The sequence below is a fragment of the Petaurus breviceps genome, unplaced genomic scaffold (assembly GCF_028583685.1).
Source record: "Petaurus breviceps papuanus isolate PSGF00001 unplaced genomic scaffold, PetGlider_PUasm1.0 37, whole genome shotgun sequence".
NCBI classification, from domain to species: Eukaryota; Metazoa; Chordata; class Mammalia; order Diprotodontia; family Petauridae; genus Petaurus; species Petaurus breviceps.
Window position 1 is genome coordinate 77631201 of NW_027186296.1, and position 16535 is coordinate 77647735.

Below are 16535 nucleotides of genomic sequence, written 5' to 3' on the forward strand. Positions count from 1 at the left end.
GACATAAAAAGAGCTGCTATAAAATTTTGGTATTAAGTGCTTAGTAATAAGCACTTAATAAAAGCTTCTTGACTGATTGATTAAGATACTATGATAAGGCCAGGGCTGGACATAGAAATATGTCATACAAGTAGAATAAGCCCTGATTTCACTTGAATTGAAATGAAAGTAAAGGCAGAGTGTGGATATCAATGTGCATGGCAGGAACAGGGAACAGTTTAGGAAAAAGTTGTCACCTTCCTCCCACATAGGAAGAGGTGAAATTTCAATAATTGCTTGAAACCAGAAAGAGCGAAATAGACCTCTTGATATGCTGGGGGAACATTCCAGATAGAGGGAGAACATGAGGGAGAACAGAGGGGGGAGGTGAAAGGGATCTGAGAAAGAGGCTCCTGATAAGGAGTAGAGGACAAAGAAGAGTGTGGGCATACAGAGATCCTCAGGAAAGATTTCATAATCGATTGCCTTTGGGATACTCACTTCTATTGCCTCCTCTGTAGAATGATGGGGTTGGACTAAATAGTTTCTAAGGTCTCTTCCAACTGTAACATTCTGTGGTTCTATTGACTCAGTTTGGGATGCTAGGAAGCCTGAGAATGACAGGACATAAGGTGGAGTCGCCTGGAATGAATTCACACACTCAAGCTTTCTTTCAATCAAGTGGCAAGGTTTATTGTAATGTCAATCATGTTTGTCCTTTGTTTTTGAAGAGGACCATGGCATCAGGGAAATGATGACATGACTTGCAGTTGACTTTGATCTGAGTGAGGGAGGGTTACTTTCTCCTTACTTTCTCCTCCAGAGCCATCTGAGGAACTTGCAACTTAATGGGGGTGAATCTAAAACATATAGAAAACACAGGGAAAGGAATGTTAAGGTTGCTAATTAGGTAAAATAAGGGGTCCAGGTGTCTTCGGGAGCAGGCATCAGTATTGATGGGAAAATTCAGGGAGTCAACAGAGACAATTTTGTTGATACCAGACACTGAGGGGGAAAAAAAAACAGTTTTTAACTGTCAGAGGCATGGACCTGGGGGATCTAGAGCAAAAAGAGAGTCCTTGGGTCAATATCCCTGTATCTGTTGGGGTTTTTTTTTTTTTTTTTGCTTTTTGGAGGGCAACTGGATTTTATGTAACTTGCCCAAGGTCACATGGCTAGGTTTTTTGTTTGTGTGTGTTAAGTCTGTATCTGTTCTGATAGAGGAATTACAGAGTCAGGTCTGCATGTATTCTGCAACAAGGGAAAACTTTCTCACAGGAAACTGAATTGCTTTCATGATCTTAGGGCTGGAGTCCAAGCATAAACACCCCATTACCATGATAGGTTAGTCTACTATGGAAGACTTAAAAAAAAAAAAGAACCATAACTAGGGTAGGATGATTATGACTTTGCACCAGGGTGCTGAATTAGAAGGTATTGATAATAACTTACACCCCTGCAGTACTATGGTAGCAACAACTTAGGGGCCATCACCAGTGTAATGTAATACCAAGCAAAGGCAACTTCCCAGGTTCAAAATACCAGCATAGGTGCTCTCTATTTTTTTTTAGTAACAAACCCAGAACAGAGAAGATCAAAACATGACATCATTCAAAATACAGCATTTACTAAGTGTGATTAAATCATCTCCAAGGCCTATCCCACCCCAGGACTTTCCAATCATTCAATCAATTACAAAGTCTCTGTTCCAAATACTTCTCCACCCCTAGGCTATACCTTAATTAAGTCCACCACAAAGCCCCTCTTCTCAAATGGAGATTAGTTTCCAAACATAAGTAAAATACATTCATTTGCTCAACCATAGAACACAAAAAGGTCAAAAGTTCCCCACCCCTGGATCACAATTGAATCTACCCCAGAGTTACATCAAGTTTAAACACAGCACTTAATACCCAAATGGAGGTCTTTTCTTCATCTTGACACGAGGCAAGTTCTCAGCAATCTTAGTTCCTGGAGAGACAAGGCTTAGCAAGGCCATAAGATACATTGCCAGTCCCTTCATGAATTTATCCTCTGTCTGTAGAACAGTCCTAGAACCCCTGAACACATTAGCAAAGCCCTCTCCCAGGATTTCTGTAAACATACAACAAGAAAATCCTTCTTCAGGGCTTCTGAACCAACAGAAAGGCTCCCAGACCCCTGCAACAACAGTACTGTCCCTCACCAGTGGACAGTATTCACTCTCAGTACTGTCCCTCACCAGTGGACAGTATTCACTCTCTGTCTGCAGGACAGTCTCAGGCCTTCTTAACCAAATGCCAGGTTCCAGGACTTCTTCAACAGGACAGTCTTTCACCAGTGGACAAATCTGGCAAAATAACATCAAAACAGACAGACAAAGTACCAGCAAAACAGCCATGTCTCCTCAGTCCTTGGCAGCTCAGGGGGCAGGTCTCAAAAGTCCAGGGCAATTCAAAGCGGCCACCAGCAATCTCTTAGTCTCTCCCTCTTCACGAGGTGCTGCTTCCAAAAAGAACTTCCGCCTCTCTCTTGTCTCTCCAAATCTACGTCACCAGCTGCTCCCAGTCAGGACTTTCTTTTCACATCAAAAAGTCCATCCCACAGGTGGGATTAACAAGCTCTGGGTTTTAATACAATCAATTTGAAAACCAAGCCCAATACAGGGGAATCTCCACATTCCATTACTATCACAACCAGTCATCTTGACTTACATCTTGCCACTGGACTCCTATAACTGGAAGACAAAGAGGGGCTGATGGCTTTGCACAGCTCTACCTCACTTAAATCCAATTCATTTGCAAGTCAAGACATCAGCTGCTGGGGTCATTGGTCCTCTTGGAGAATGAAGGACTGAACAACAATAGCAACAACATAGCATTCAGTTAACAAGAAAAAATAGTTAAAATAAGAAGCTACCAGATGGTGGACTAAGGGGAAGCTGCTTTCCCCTACTCTCATGTCAGGGTAGTAACTTTCTTTCCTCAACCCCAATCATCCCCAATCAATCAAGGGCATCTATTTTGCCACTTGCTCTGGGTTCAGGTTATAGTATTTTCTCAAGGAGAAAAAAATTCCTAGTTAAAGCTCACTTTTTTTTTTGGTTGTTCTTAAAGTCTAATTCCTAATTGTTTCCCTGAATGGTTGGACCAGTTTACGGCTCCATCGACAGTGAACCATTGCGGCTGGCTGTCTTGCCTAAGACCCTCCAGCAGTGGCTGGCAGTGCTTGTAATATACCCACGTTTACTAGGAAAGGGTGGGTACTTTAGCCCTGAGTCTGGCATAGGCTCTGGTGGGGGTCCCCTGGCTTTCTTGCAGCAGCTGCAGCCTCAGGGAGACTTGCCCAAGCCCCAGTTATCGCAGAGCAGACCAAGAAGACGCAGCCTTCAGAAATAACCCTTCATGCGCACACACCTCCTTCCCATTCCAGGCCACCTAGGGCAGGTGCCCATATCAAAGATGGCGGCAGCAGCGATACCCGACCAGGCACCTGCCCCAACCTGCTATTCTAGGGGGGCGGCCCGCGGTGGCTCTGAGCCAATGACTGAGCCAAGGATAGGTGGGGTTTGCGGCGACGCCGGTGGTGGCGGTGGTGGCGGTGGTGGGGAGGCTGCGCGCAGGCGCTCTGCCCCCGCAGCTTCTGCCTGCCTCGGGCCACTGATGAAAGATCAGCGTCTCCTAGGTGAGCTGGGCCGCTAGGGGAGGGCATGCACCGGGGGCCCCCTCTCGTGAACGCGGGGAGCGAGCGCCTGGAGGTGGAGGTACGGAGGGGGTCCCCTGGTGATGGAGGACCGGCGGTCGGCGGTGCACGGGCTTCGAGGGGCATCGGGTTGGAAGCAGGTTCGGGCTCCTGGTCTGGGGGATGCACACCCCTCCAGGAAGGGGTGGGAAATGCGAGGGCAGAGGGGCGACCCTTAACCTCTCCTATCCCGTTTCTTCATTCGTAAAGCGAGGATGACACTCCCGTTGCTCATCTCTCAGGGTTTTTCCAACCCACCACTGCCTCCTTTGAAATTAAGATTAATTTTAGGAAGTAACTGGGGACAAGAGTAGCTTTAAGTACAGAGGTCACAACGGGAGCTCTTTGCCAAGGGCTCCAGTGAACGTGTTATTAACCAAACGAGTGGGAGCCTCTATAGGCAAGTGTGTCTAGGGTGGAAGGGGACAGGGAAGATGGGAGGGGGTCCTAGAAACCCTCCTGATATCCCTTCAGTTGTGGTCTTAGAGAGAGGGGGCAAGGAGGGAGGGTCCCACTCTGCCGAAGAGCGGGCTTGCTCTCTCCACCTGTCTCTGTCTCTCCTGTATATGCCTCCCCCTCCCCGACACGTGCAAATTTTCTACCCCTAGAGGCATGACCATGTAAACCCCTCCTTTCATCTAACCTCCAGGATGGTGGGTGCTGAGTGTCACCTCTTTGCTCAGCTGGGCAGGAGAAGGCACACAGGATGGAGACAGCCTGTGGTTCTTGGAGCTGTCTGGGGAGACCTGAAACCAAGCACCAAATCCCAGGCAGGTGTGAGGTGTCCTCATGTTTGTTGAGGTCTTTACTTCTCTGAGAAGCTCGATTGAGCTCTTCAAATGTTTATTAAGTACCTATTAGGCCCCAAGCACTCAGGGGGCTCCGAATTCTGAGAAACTGGCCCCTGCCCTCAGAGATCTCATATTCTATTGGAGAAAAACAATTCATACATAAAAGAGGGCAGAGAATAAGCAGTTATATAGGCCTATGATATACCCAAACAACCCTCCGAGGTAGCTGCTGTTATTATCTCCAGTTGGGGAAACTGAGGCAAGCAGAGGTTAAGTGACTTCTGTCCAGGGTCACACAGCTAGGAAGTGGCTGAGGTTGAATTTGAATGCAGGTGTTGCTGACTCCAGGCTGCCCCACCTAACTGCCTCATAAATAAATACAAAATATTCACAAAGCACATACAAAGTATTTGGGGGTAGGGGTAATGAGGTATAAGATATGGGGCCCTTATTATAGGCTTCCTGTAGAACAAGTGTCACTGGAGCTGAGGCCTTGAAGGAATCAGAGATTTTAGGAGGCAGAATCGAAGGCATGGAGAGACAGCCTATGGAAAGACCAGAGCTGGAATGTTGTATCCTGGAGAAGTGCTCAGGAAAGTAGGGAGAGAAAAGGGTTTTTCTCACTGTACTAAGCTGTTCCTTTAAACCAAGCAAACTCATCCCTGCTGTCTCTTGAAGTATTTCCTGCTTCCATGTAATCTTTCTTATTCAGAGGTGGAGCCTGGGTGTCTGGCTGGCTGTTTAGGAGATCCTGTGTTACCAGAGTAGATTGGAATGCTAAAGTGAATGATTCTACCCACTTTTTCCTTTTCCTCTTGGGTTGAGAGGTACCTGAAAGGTAAGAGATTAGGGTGGGGCTACTTTAGCCTAAACAAAACAACCCAAAGCTTTGTGCCTTCTCAATTGCAGCTTTGGTTCTCCTCCATTCCTACCTAAATTTAATTTTAATCTCGAAGGAGGCTCTGGTATATTGGAAAGAACTCTGGATTTGGAGCTTGAGGACCAGAACTTAATCCTGTCTTTGCCCCTAACTACCACTGTGATCTTCTTAATCTCCTGGATCTTCAGTTTCTTTTGCAGTAAAATGAGGGGTCGGAGTAGATGACTGGTAAGGTCCCTTTCAGCTGTGGTTCTATCATCTTCAGACATTTGGCTGGTTAAAAAATTAGAAGAGAATGAGATCAGATAACTCATACCTATGGCTAGGGGGGTAGGGCTCTTAATAAAACAAAAAGTCTAGGCAACACCGAGAAACAAACAGAATGGAAACCAGGTAGTTATGAAAGACTTTTTTTTTGCTTTTTGGAGGGCAATTGGGGTTAAGTGACTTGCCCAAGGTCACATGGCTAGTAAGTATGGCAAGTGTCTGAGGCTGGATTTGAACTCAGGTGCTCCTGACTCCAGGCCAGTGCTCTATTCACTGAGCCACCTAGCCACTCCTTACAAAAAATTTTCTGAGAGGATACTTGAGCTGTGTCTTTTTTTTTTTTGAAGGATCAATATTATCTTTATTTTGACAGGCAGCTGATGTTACAGGACACTCCACATATTCATAGGCTCGATCCTGATGTGTAGGTACTGAGTAAGATTGACTTTCACAAGCTTTATCAGATGGGTTTTTATTCAATGGACAACCTGATAATGTGAAGACAGAAAGAATATTGAGTAAATTATGCAACTTCCTCCTTTCTAACTGCTGCAGTGAAGATATGACTTTGATGCTCTCCTTTACCTATTACCAAGACCTTTTCTTAACATGGCATTCCAAAACATCTGTTCTGAAGGGTAAACCCACTTTTTTTCCGAATCTGCCCTGGGAATTGATGATTCTTCCCTAACAGTTGATAGTGCAAATGGCTGACCAGGGGATGGTGTCTGATTAGGTGGTGGCATCATGTTTGAAGGATCAATATTATCTTTATTTTGACAGGCAGCTGATGTTACAGGACACTCCACATATTCATAGGCTCGATCCTGATGTGTAGGTACTGAGTAAGATTGACTTTCACAAGCTTTATCAGATGGGTTTTTATTCAATGGACAACCTGTCCCAGGCCTCATCGGGCCTAGCCGGCTGTGGCGGCTGTGGCCGAGTGTCCCTCTTGACCCTGAGCCAGCTGCCTTGAGCTGTGTCTTGAAGAAAGTGAGCTGGAGGTGAGGCAGGAGTGAGAGGAACACTTTTGTCTACTCTAGACCATAAAGTTTGGGAAGGGAAGTAATATATAATGAGTCTGGAAAGGAAAGCCAAGTTGTAAAGGTTGTTAGGAGTCAAATTTGTTGTTGTTCAGTCATGTCCAACTCTGTGTGACCCCATTTGGGGTTGGGGTCTTCTTGGCAGAGATGCTGGAGTGGTTTTGATTCGATTTGAGAGGTTCAGGGACCCCTTAAGGACCAAAGTACAGGAAAGGGTCCTCTGGAATGAATTTAAGGATTTAAGTCAAGTTGGGAAAGGTTTATTGTAACACTTATATGGCGGGCAGAGCTCCTTAAGGAACTTGCAGCCTAAAAGGAATGATGCTAAAGCTTACATTGGGAAAGTAGTGGATTATGTGGCATGTATGCTGACTAAGTAGTAACAAACAATCTTGGTCCACAGGTGTCATTCTCTACTGGAAAGGGTGAGGTGGGGTTGGGTTCCTAAGGGGTATGTTTTTGGTCTGTTAAATCTGTAACAAGATAGCTTTGGGAATTGATGTCTATAGCTTGACCTCTGGATTGTATACAGTAACTGTGGGAATCAATACATGATAGTTCTGCAGGTAGAAGATAGTCCTGCTCATACAAGGGAAATTCTACAGAGGTTAGTTTGTTCTAGTAACAGGGAGAGATACTTTGCCTCAATGGGGCTCACTCATGAGTTATTGCTAAGCATAGTGTCTTTGGGTTGGGGAGAAAACTGTCAGGGATAGTGTTTTGAGGTTAGGGAGAAATGTGATCTTGGAAGGGGGGTCCAAGGACAAACACCCCATCAGTTTTCCATTTCCTTCTGCAGCTTACAGATGAGGAAACTGAGGCGAAGAGGGTTAAGTGATTTGCTCAGGGTCACATAGGGTAGTCATTCACTTCACCACCTAGCTGCCCTAGAAGTCAAATAGAGTTTATATTTTATCTTAGAGGTAATAGGAAACCCCTAGAATATTTTTTTTTGGGGGGAGAGAGGGATGGTGGGTATAAGAATTTGAATAGCAGAGTAACGGGTCAGATTTGTGTTTAAGGGAATCACTTTGGAAGCTTTTTTGGAGGATGGATTGGAATGAGGAGAGATGATGTAGCAGCAAGCACCCCAAGCGCGTCCTCAGGGTTTGCTGCCCATACAGGTTCTTGGATCTGCTTTGTTAAAGGAAAGCAATTCAAAATGGGTTAACAAGCTTACTTTAATCAGTCAGACATATATCATTTACCTTGTTCAGGGGAAAAAGGTCAGCACCCCAAACTTCAAAATATACAGACAGAATTATCAAGACATTAACAGATCAAGTAGACAGCTTTCCAAACTGTCCAACCATTACATCCATACCCAGTCAACATCTGGGTTTCCACATCTGGGTTTTTCAAAGCCGGGGGACTCTCAACAACGGCTTCCCAGAATTCAGATCAAATCACAGAACACTTCTCAAAGTGAGTCCCAAAACAAAGCTACACATCAGGGCTTATATAGCCTTCTCCTGGCTCAGAGAATGTAACAACCTTATTGACTCACTGGCCAATCAAGAAGTATCTACTGAAAAACAAGCCTCCCTCCCCAGGCTTCAGGTGCACTTTAGCCTAGGGGCAGGGAAGATCTTCCAAATTTGCATTCCCATTACAGATGAGACTCTGAGACAGACTAGTTAGGAGGCTGTTAGAGTCTTGGCAAAAGGTGATAAGGGTCTGAACTAAGATGGCAGCCATGTGAGTAGAGTAAAAAGATTGGATGGGAGAGATGTGGAGGTAAGAATGATAAGATTTGGGAGTGGCTAGGTGGCTCAGTGAATAGAGCACCAGCCCTGGAGTCAGGAGGACCTGAGTTCAAATGTGGCCTCAGACACTTAACACAAAAAACTAGCCATGTGACCTTGGGCAAGTCACTTAACCCCAATTGTCTACCCTTCCCCCTCCAAAAAGCAAAAAAAAAAAAGTGATAAGATTTGATGTGTGGTGGGATTTGTGGGAGGTGAGGTGAGGGGTCAAGGATAAGTTCAAGGTTCTGAAGTGGGGAGACTGGAAGACTAATGCTTGCTGAATTAAAAAAGAGGGTCCCTGCTTATTGTCAAGGAATTTATAATCCAATAGGAATGGATAATGGCTAAGGCCACACTGGCACTGGTTGGACACTGGTCTCCGATGCAAGGCTGGCTTATGGTGATTTGCGCTGACTAATTCTGTTCTTCCTCAGGGGGCAAGGATGGTCTGGCCCAGGAAAGGGAGTAAGGAGGCAGGTGCACTGGCATTCCTGATCCACTGATGCCTGAGGCCGTGGGCCATGGCAGGTCAGCCCCTGGCCTGGCTCTACAGCCTACCCACTGCTGTGGTCTATGGTTCCTTGTCACTCTTTGTCTCCATTCTACACAATGTGTTCCTGCTGTACTACGTGGACACATTTGTCTCTGTGTACAAGATTGACAAACTGGCCTTCTGGGTCGGAGAGGTAGGTGCCCCATGGGTTCCATGGCAAGCTGGGTATATGATATAGGACTGGAATTCAGGTCCTCTGACTTCAGAGCTGGTGTCCTTTCCACTGGGGTCACGTGGCTTTCCATCGCTAATCTCTTAAGCTCTAGAGCTGTTCTCCAATCAGGAGGATCATACCAGACAATCCCTTATAGAATCCTAGGAGCTTGTAGCTGGGAAGAGACCTTAACTTTGAGGAGTGGGGGAAACTTGCCTCCAGATAGACCCTAGAGTAGCCTGGAGTTCTTATCTCCTTGGCCTGCCTCTTTCTCTCCTAAGCCTTCAGTGGCTATCAAGGCCATGCTGGGTGATCAGGCTTAGGCTGTATACCTTCCCAGCCTTTAATCTTCCTGTTGGCCCTGACTCCATCTATTTTAGGACTTTGCTATCAGTCTAATGGTTCTTTCTCATCCATTTGCAGACGGTGTTTCTCCTCTGGAACAGCCTCAATGATCCACTCTTTGGCTGGCTCAGTGACCATGTCTTCCTCAGCTCCCCACCCAGGTAGGTGACTTAGGGACAGATGGTTGTCAGAGCTTGAAGTGGCCTTATTGATGAAATAGTCCAAATCTTTCATTTTGCAGATGGGGAAACTGAGGCTGGAGACAGGAAATAAAGGGACTTACCCAAGGTCACACAATGAGTTAGTGGCAGAACCTGATTTCTTTGGTTCCCCCATATAGGGCTTTCTCTGCTATTTTGTGTTGCCTTTCTTTTCATTACCTTGTGGGATCACTTTCTTGCCTAGGGCCCAGGGTCCCCTCCATGTTACTTAGATCCAGAGGAACCATTACTGGATGGGCCCCTTAAGCATCTGAGTCCTGTCTCTTCCTTCTGTTACCAGTATCAGTCTGGGGGAGGAAGGAGGAAGGCAAAAGTGGACCCTTTCTAACTGGTCACTTCCTCTAGTCCCCAAAACTAGATGGCTCCTTCCTGTATTCTTCCCTCATCAGTTTCTCTGGGAGCAGGGGTATAGAGTAAGGGATGGGACTCTCGATTCTCCAGGCAGGAATGCCTGAAAGGATTTGAGAATGTTGGGTATGGGCCCCTGGCCATAGCTTGCTGCCCCCTGATGCCTACTTAGGGGATTGTTCATCAGGCTGGCATCTTGCCTGAGTCCCAGAGCCTCTTTTAGCCTCCGTATCCCTTCTGTAAATGGAAGTTCCATAAATTATTCCCAGATTCACATGAGGGCAGGGCGGAAGAGATGTGGGCACACTTGTGTGGGGAGGGAGGTATCCTGATTCCTTCTTTCTGTCCTTTCACAGGGCAGGGGCTTCAATCCCATCCCAGGATGTGGTTCTGACGAGGCTCCGGGCTCTCAGCCGCCATGGTCCACTGCTGGCTCTCGCTTTCCTGGCATTCTGGGTGCGATGGGCACCCACAGGGATGCAGTTCTTGCTTTGTTTGTGCCTATATGATGGCTTCCTGACCTTGGTGGACCTCAATCACCATGCTTTGCTGGCTGACCTGGCCCTGTCTGCCCATGGCCGAACACACCTCAATTTCTACTGCTCTCTTTTTAGTGCAACTGGCTCCCTCTCTGTCTTCGCCTCCTATGCTGTATGGAACAAGGAAGATTTCTTTTCCTTTCGTGTCTTCTGTGTGGTTCTGGCTGTCTGCTCTGGGCTTGGCTTTACTGGAGCCACCTGGCTACTGAGGCAGCGGTTTGAGACAGAAGGGAGGATGTTGGGGGCCCTGCATTCAGCCTCAGAAGGGTAAGTGGGCCCTGGCCCCCATTTGATTCACCACATGTTCGTTACATGCTTACTCTGTTCTGGGAATACAGAACCAAATGTGACCTTGAGAAATTTGCATGCAAACTGGGGAGGGACCTTGTGGACATGGCTAAGTGTCATATAAAGTAAATTGAGATAAAAGAGCTGTTAACAGCCAGGGGAGTGAGTGACAGAAGGCTTCATTGAAGACGAGGCATCTGAGCTGAGCTTGAAGACCAGTATTAAAAGGTGGGGCAGAGGAGAAGGTGCATTTCAGAAGTGGGCAGTAGCTCCTCTGTCTCTGAGGTTCCTGGGTCAGTGACCTGAATTCTTTCTTTTCTCCAATTGCTTTGTTTTATTTTTCTCTCTGTGTTTTATTGTTAAAGACGAATTCATTTCCAAACCTATCCCTCCTCACCCCTCACATGCATTGAGCCATCTCCTGTAACTCAGAACAAGAAAGAAAAAGAAGGGAGGAAAGTCACTTGATAAAATCAGCCAGCATAGCAGCTGTTTGGAAGACTCGGGGTTCCCCTCCTCAGTGATGAAGGGAGAGATGTGCTTGTTCAGATCTCCTCTGGGCCAGATGCGGTCATCATGACGCACAGCACTCAGCTTTGTTTTGTTGTTCTCTCCATGGGCACAGAGGAGGGTTTCCTGGCTCTTCTCCACTGCACCAGTTGATAAAAGCCTTCCTCTGCTTCTCTGGACTCACATTTGTCATTGCTTATGGCATAGTAACATTCCCTTATATTAATGTAGTGAAGTTTGTTTAGCCATGCCTCACTTGATGGCTTTTGTTGTTCGGTCATTTTCCAATTGTATCCGACTCTTCAGGACCCCATTTGGGGTTTTCTTGGCAAAGATACTGGAGTGGTTTGCCACTTCCTTCTCTACCTCATGGAGATGAGGAGACTAGGGCAAACAGAGGTTATGTGACTTGCCCAGGGTCACACAGCTAGTAAGTGTCTGAGGCCAGATTTTCACTCAGAAACTCTATCCACTGCATTACCTAGCTGCCCCACTTGTCTGTCCACTGCATATCCAATTCTTGGCTATCACAAAAAGTCTTGCTATTACTGCAAAAATCTTGCAAATATTTTTTATATATGAGGCCATTCTTTCTCTTTTGATTTTTTTGTTTGGGGGTGTGGGTAGGTGGGGATATATCCCTAGCATTGGAATCTTTGGGTCAAAAGTTATGAGACTTTTTAGTCACTTTTTTTAGCATAATTCCCAAATGCTTTCCAACTCATAGCAGTTCCGATGGTGAATTAGTTTGCCTACTTTTCTGCAGCCCCCTGACCACTGATCATTTCCGTCTTTTGTCACCTTTGCCAATTTGCTGGGTGTAAGGTGAAACCTAAGAGCTTTTGATTTGCATTTCTCTTATTTAGTGATTTGGAGCAATCTTTCATATGGTTAAGAGCCTGCCATTCTTTCAAGAACTGGTCATTCATATCCCTTGACCACTCATCACAGTGGCCCGTGACAGATTGCTCAGAATGGAAGGAGAGGACAATGTAGGGGAGAGAGGGAGGCAGGCAAGTTAGGGAGGAGAGTGGGAGGGAGGAAGGGAGAGAGCCCTGGAAAGCTATGGGGTCAGAGGAGAGCTGCAACACCATGCTCTGTCTCTGTAGCCCAGATATGGAGAAACCATCAGCAAATGAGGAGGAAAAGAGGGTCACCCTGGGCGAGTACCTCCAGCAGCTGGCACGCCACCGAAACTTCCTCTGGTTCGTAGGCATGAACCTGGTACAGGTATGGACATCCTTCTTGTCCTTCTCATGTGTCCCTGTCCTGGTGTGAGTACTGTATCTTGTGGAGCCTGAGAAGGGGGTGGACATGTGGGTTCCCTGGTGGGGAAAACCTCAAAGAGTAAAACCCATGTGGGTAGAAGAGGAAGTTTGGGATGGCAGGAGGAGGATTGGATTTGTGGTTGCAAGACCTGGATTCAAGTCCTAGTACCTCGACTTACCCACATTCCCTGTATTGCCCCTTCTTCTCTTTGGACTTCATGTGAAGTCTGGGGATTTGATCTCTATGATCTTTAAAATCTTTTTCAGCTCTGAATCTTATATCATGATTTATCCCATGGTGTTGAGAGTAAAAAGCACTAGCTTGAGAGCCAGCAGACCTACTAACTTACTCTGCAATCTTTGGGCAGGTCACTGTGCATTGATGCCTCAGTTTCCCCTTCTGTTGAAAGGAGATTAAACTAGGCTGGAATAGACACACTACTTTGTGGTCTGACAAAATTTTGACAGCTAAGGAATCTGTGCCAAAGACTTCAGTTACAAAAATTGGGTTCTAGGACAGGTCACCCAAGCCTACATACCACTGCATCTGTGCTCACAGTGGTCCATGCTGGTGTTGGGGTTGAGTTTATCTCTTGCATCTCCAGTCCCACTGATGTCTTAGCTCACAACAGTGCAAACAACAGTCACCTTTGATAACATTGATACTATTTTACATTGTTCCACTAAGATTTGAGTCCTTTAATAAAAACCTGCCAGTTTCAATAAAAACCATATGACGCTCTTTTTCATTCTTGTGACTGTTCAGCCCAAATAGAAGGTAGGACAGTTTTTGTTCTCAGTTTCTAGCATTTTCCATCTGTTGTGGGAGAGACATAATTCACACAAATTTAAACCTTTTCCTTAGGGATGATAGTAAGGTAGTTGACCAAGATTTTTTTGCTTTTTAATTGGCCCGTTTTACAAAAAGGTGTTCCGTCTTCTCAAACTCTGTACCCGCTTCCCATGATGACTGCTCTAAGAACTACCTTGGGGCTCCTTCTGGTGGGCCTGCCTCTATCTGTCTGGCCTCCCTTTCCCAGCTCTCTCCCATCTGCTTTCCTCCTCATGGTGGCCATTGGGTTCCAGGTCTTTCACTGCCACTTCAACAGCAACTTCTTCCCTCTCTTCCTGGAGCACCTGCTGTCAGACCAGATCTCTCTCTCCATGGGCTCCTTCCTGCTGGGTGAGTGGAGGGATTTGGACATATATGGTGGGGATCGGGGGTGCTTCCAGGCTGTTAACTCTCCCAGACAAGATATCTCACACCTAGGGTTCAGCCCCTGCAAACCCAGGGCAGTAAGGTCCTCCTCAAGTGAGAGTGACCTTTCTGTGTTGAGTCTCATCTCTTGGAGAACCTTAGTATCAGGACCTTTCCTAACTCTTGGCTTCACATCTCAGTGGGGATGAGATCTGGATAAAAGGCAGGAAAGTTGACGTTGTTAGGGACTTAGTTCTCCGAGTTTGTTTGGGTAAGATTGAGTAGAGGCCTGGGAAGAGTTATCCTGGGGCCTTGCCTTTCCTCGTGGTTTGGGGCAGGTGGGAACTGCAAGGTGGGGTGGGAGGGTGGAGTTCAAGGCTTCTGTGGGCTTGCCATGGATGGCCTCTCCTGGGTTCCATGATGGTCATTATTGCCCTAGACTGAGGGAGGAGCATGGGAAGTACCAGGGCCTCTGCCCCAAGCCAACCTAACCCGGGAGAATTTATCCCAAGGCTTCCTTAGGCCCTTCCTGAACAAAGGGGGTTGGAGCCTGGTTCATCTTCATTTATGGAGGCTTTCCACCAGGGGTGTCCTACATCGCTCCTCATCTCAACAACCTCTACTTCCTGACGCTGTGCCAAAGGTGGGGGGTTTATGCAGTGGTTCGAGGGCTCTTCCTTCTTAAGCTGGGCCTTAGTCTCCTCATGTTGCTGGCTGGACCAGACCACCTCCACCTCCTTTGCATCTTCATTGCCAGGTACACAGGGGCTACTCTAGTCTGACTTCCTGACCCATCCCTGACCATGTTGGCTGTCCCTCTGAATGGTTCTCCGTGCTAATCGTAGCCCTGATAAACTCTCCACATTGGCTTCATTCACCTTCCCCCAACTCTTAGGCCAGGACCACCTGTTTATTCCTTTTCTCCTCCTAATGATGCCATGGTTTCTACCCATCTGCAGCAACCGTGTGTTCACAGAGGGCACCTGTAAGCTGTTGACCCTGGTGGTCACAGACCTGGTAGATGAGGACATGGTGCTGAACCGCCGGAAACAGGCTGCTTCAGCGCTTCTCTTTGGGATGGTGGCCTTGGTGACCAAGCCTGGCCAGACCTTTGCCCCGCTGCTGGGCACTTGGCTGCTTTGCTTCTATACCGGTGAGTGCCCATTGGAGAACAGGGGTGGGTGGAGCTCCCTCAGGTTTCCAGTGGTCTCCAGCCCCAACCAGTTATCCTTAGGCCATCAGACTCTAGATGGGGATGAACTTAGGTGGGGAATATTGTTGCTTTATGGCATTTGCGACTAGCTCTGTCCTGCCCCTCCTTAGATGCCAAGTAAAGTCTTCAGGGGAGGATAGTTTGACTTGACCTTTCCTTTTTCGTATTCCAGGTCACGACCTTTTCCAGCAGCCCTTGCTGACCCCAGTGGGCAGTGCAAGGCCTTGGCTGGATCCTCCTGCCCCACCTCGGGCACCGTTACGTCAGGGATGCTTCTACTTGTTGGTGCTGGTGCCCATCATGTGTGCGCTGCTGCAGCTGATCACATGGTCCCAGTTCACCTTGCATGGGAGGCGCCTTCATATGGTTAAGGCCCAGCGTCAGAGTCTGTCCAAGCCCTGGAATCTGGATATTAAAACTGTCTGAGGGGCCTCAGGGGAAGGCAGACTATGGTGCTGGCTGCCCAACTACTCTTCTTACCTGAGCCAGGAGCTGGGAAGCTCCTCACCCAGGCTGTCCTCTGGCTTTGTTTCTCAGGTCCAGCAGGAAGTAACATGGCTGGGGAACGAACCCTCTAGGGTTTTTCCTTAGACCCAGAAGCTGAGGTCACAGTTTTCTGTCCTTCCTTTCACCTCCTGGCAGTTCACTCAGGGTGAAGGCAATGAAATGTGTCCTTAGGATCTGGTCATCAGCTGCTTTAAGCAGCTAAAAAGAATCAGGAATCAAGTAGGACCGAGTGGGGGAAGGGTACACTGTGCTCCCCCCAGTTTGCGCCCTTGTGTTCCTAACACACAGATATTGAATGAAGCACTTAATTTTCCCCTGCACAGAAGGGGCAGCAGGGAGGGCTGAGGGCAGGCCCCTCCAAAGGCTTGGCTTAGCCCTAACAGCTTGGGCAGAGGTTGCAGAGGGAGTTGTTCTCTGTAAAGGATAGTCAGGTTGAGGACATCAGTGGGCCTACGTAACTGCCAGAGCCTGGCCCATGACTGAAAGTCGAGGTGGTAACACTTTGTGGGGGCCTCCCTTCCCCAAACTTGTCATTTCAAATCCTTTCTACTTTGTATCCCACTTATCCCAGGAATGGGCTCATTTTGCAGGGATTCATTAAAGCCAGTAAAGCGTTTTTGTTCCTTAGGTCTCTTCTCTCAGGGGAAGGGGTACGTTGTGATTGGCTTCTGTGTGGGGGCAGTTGGTCCAAGGGACTCAAAGCTGAGGGGATGGAGGGGAAGTGTAGAACACTAAATCACTCCCCAGAGCAGAGCTCTGAGGAGCCTGAGCCAAACACAGAGCAATGGAAAGAGCCTTGGATTTGAGGAAGGAGATCTTGGTACTTAACTTGGTATTTTTCTTCTGTCTGGGCCTCTTAGTCAATAGCTGTCGAATGAGGAGATCAAATAGATGAACCCTAAGACAGATTCCAGCCCTAACCTATGACGTTACTGGTCTCGTGCATCACCACTCACTTGT

At 47.3% G+C, this 16535-nt stretch overlaps 2 protein-coding genes across 8 annotated transcripts in view; one reads left to right on the forward strand and one right to left on the reverse strand.

Moving 5' to 3' along the window:
* Positions 1 to 646: 646 nt before the first annotated feature.
* ACTR1A (actin related protein 1A) overlaps positions 647 to 16535 on the reverse strand; it is a 33819-nt gene continuing 17930 nt past the window's right edge. Inside the window, exon 11 of the mRNA XM_069098843.1 lies at positions 647 to 839. Coding sequence (XP_068954944.1) covers positions 776 to 839 — 64 coding nt within the window. The 3' untranslated portion in view covers positions 647 to 775. The remainder of the gene's footprint in view (positions 840 to 16535) is intronic.
* On the forward strand, positions 2675 to 16191 carry MFSD13A (major facilitator superfamily domain containing 13A). 7 transcript variants are annotated; one of them, XM_069098836.1, is made up of 11 exons: positions 2675 to 3721; positions 5203 to 5328; positions 5447 to 5598; positions 8866 to 9117; positions 9562 to 9644; positions 10409 to 10858; positions 12499 to 12619; positions 13744 to 13840; positions 14441 to 14612; positions 14815 to 15008; positions 15241 to 16191. In XM_069098836.1, the coding sequence occupies exons 4-11, from the start codon at positions 8953 to 8955 to the stop codon at positions 15492 to 15494; spliced, it is 1536 nt and encodes a 511-aa protein (XP_068954937.1). In that variant the 5' UTR covers positions 2675 to 3721; positions 5203 to 5328; positions 5447 to 5598; positions 8866 to 8952; the 3' UTR covers positions 15495 to 16191. The 7 variants fall into 7 exon arrangements, with proteins under 7 accessions (XP_068954937.1, XP_068954939.1, XP_068954938.1 ...); XM_069098838.1 differs by having other exon boundaries at positions 2675 to 3642; XM_069098837.1 differs by lacking the exon at positions 5447 to 5598.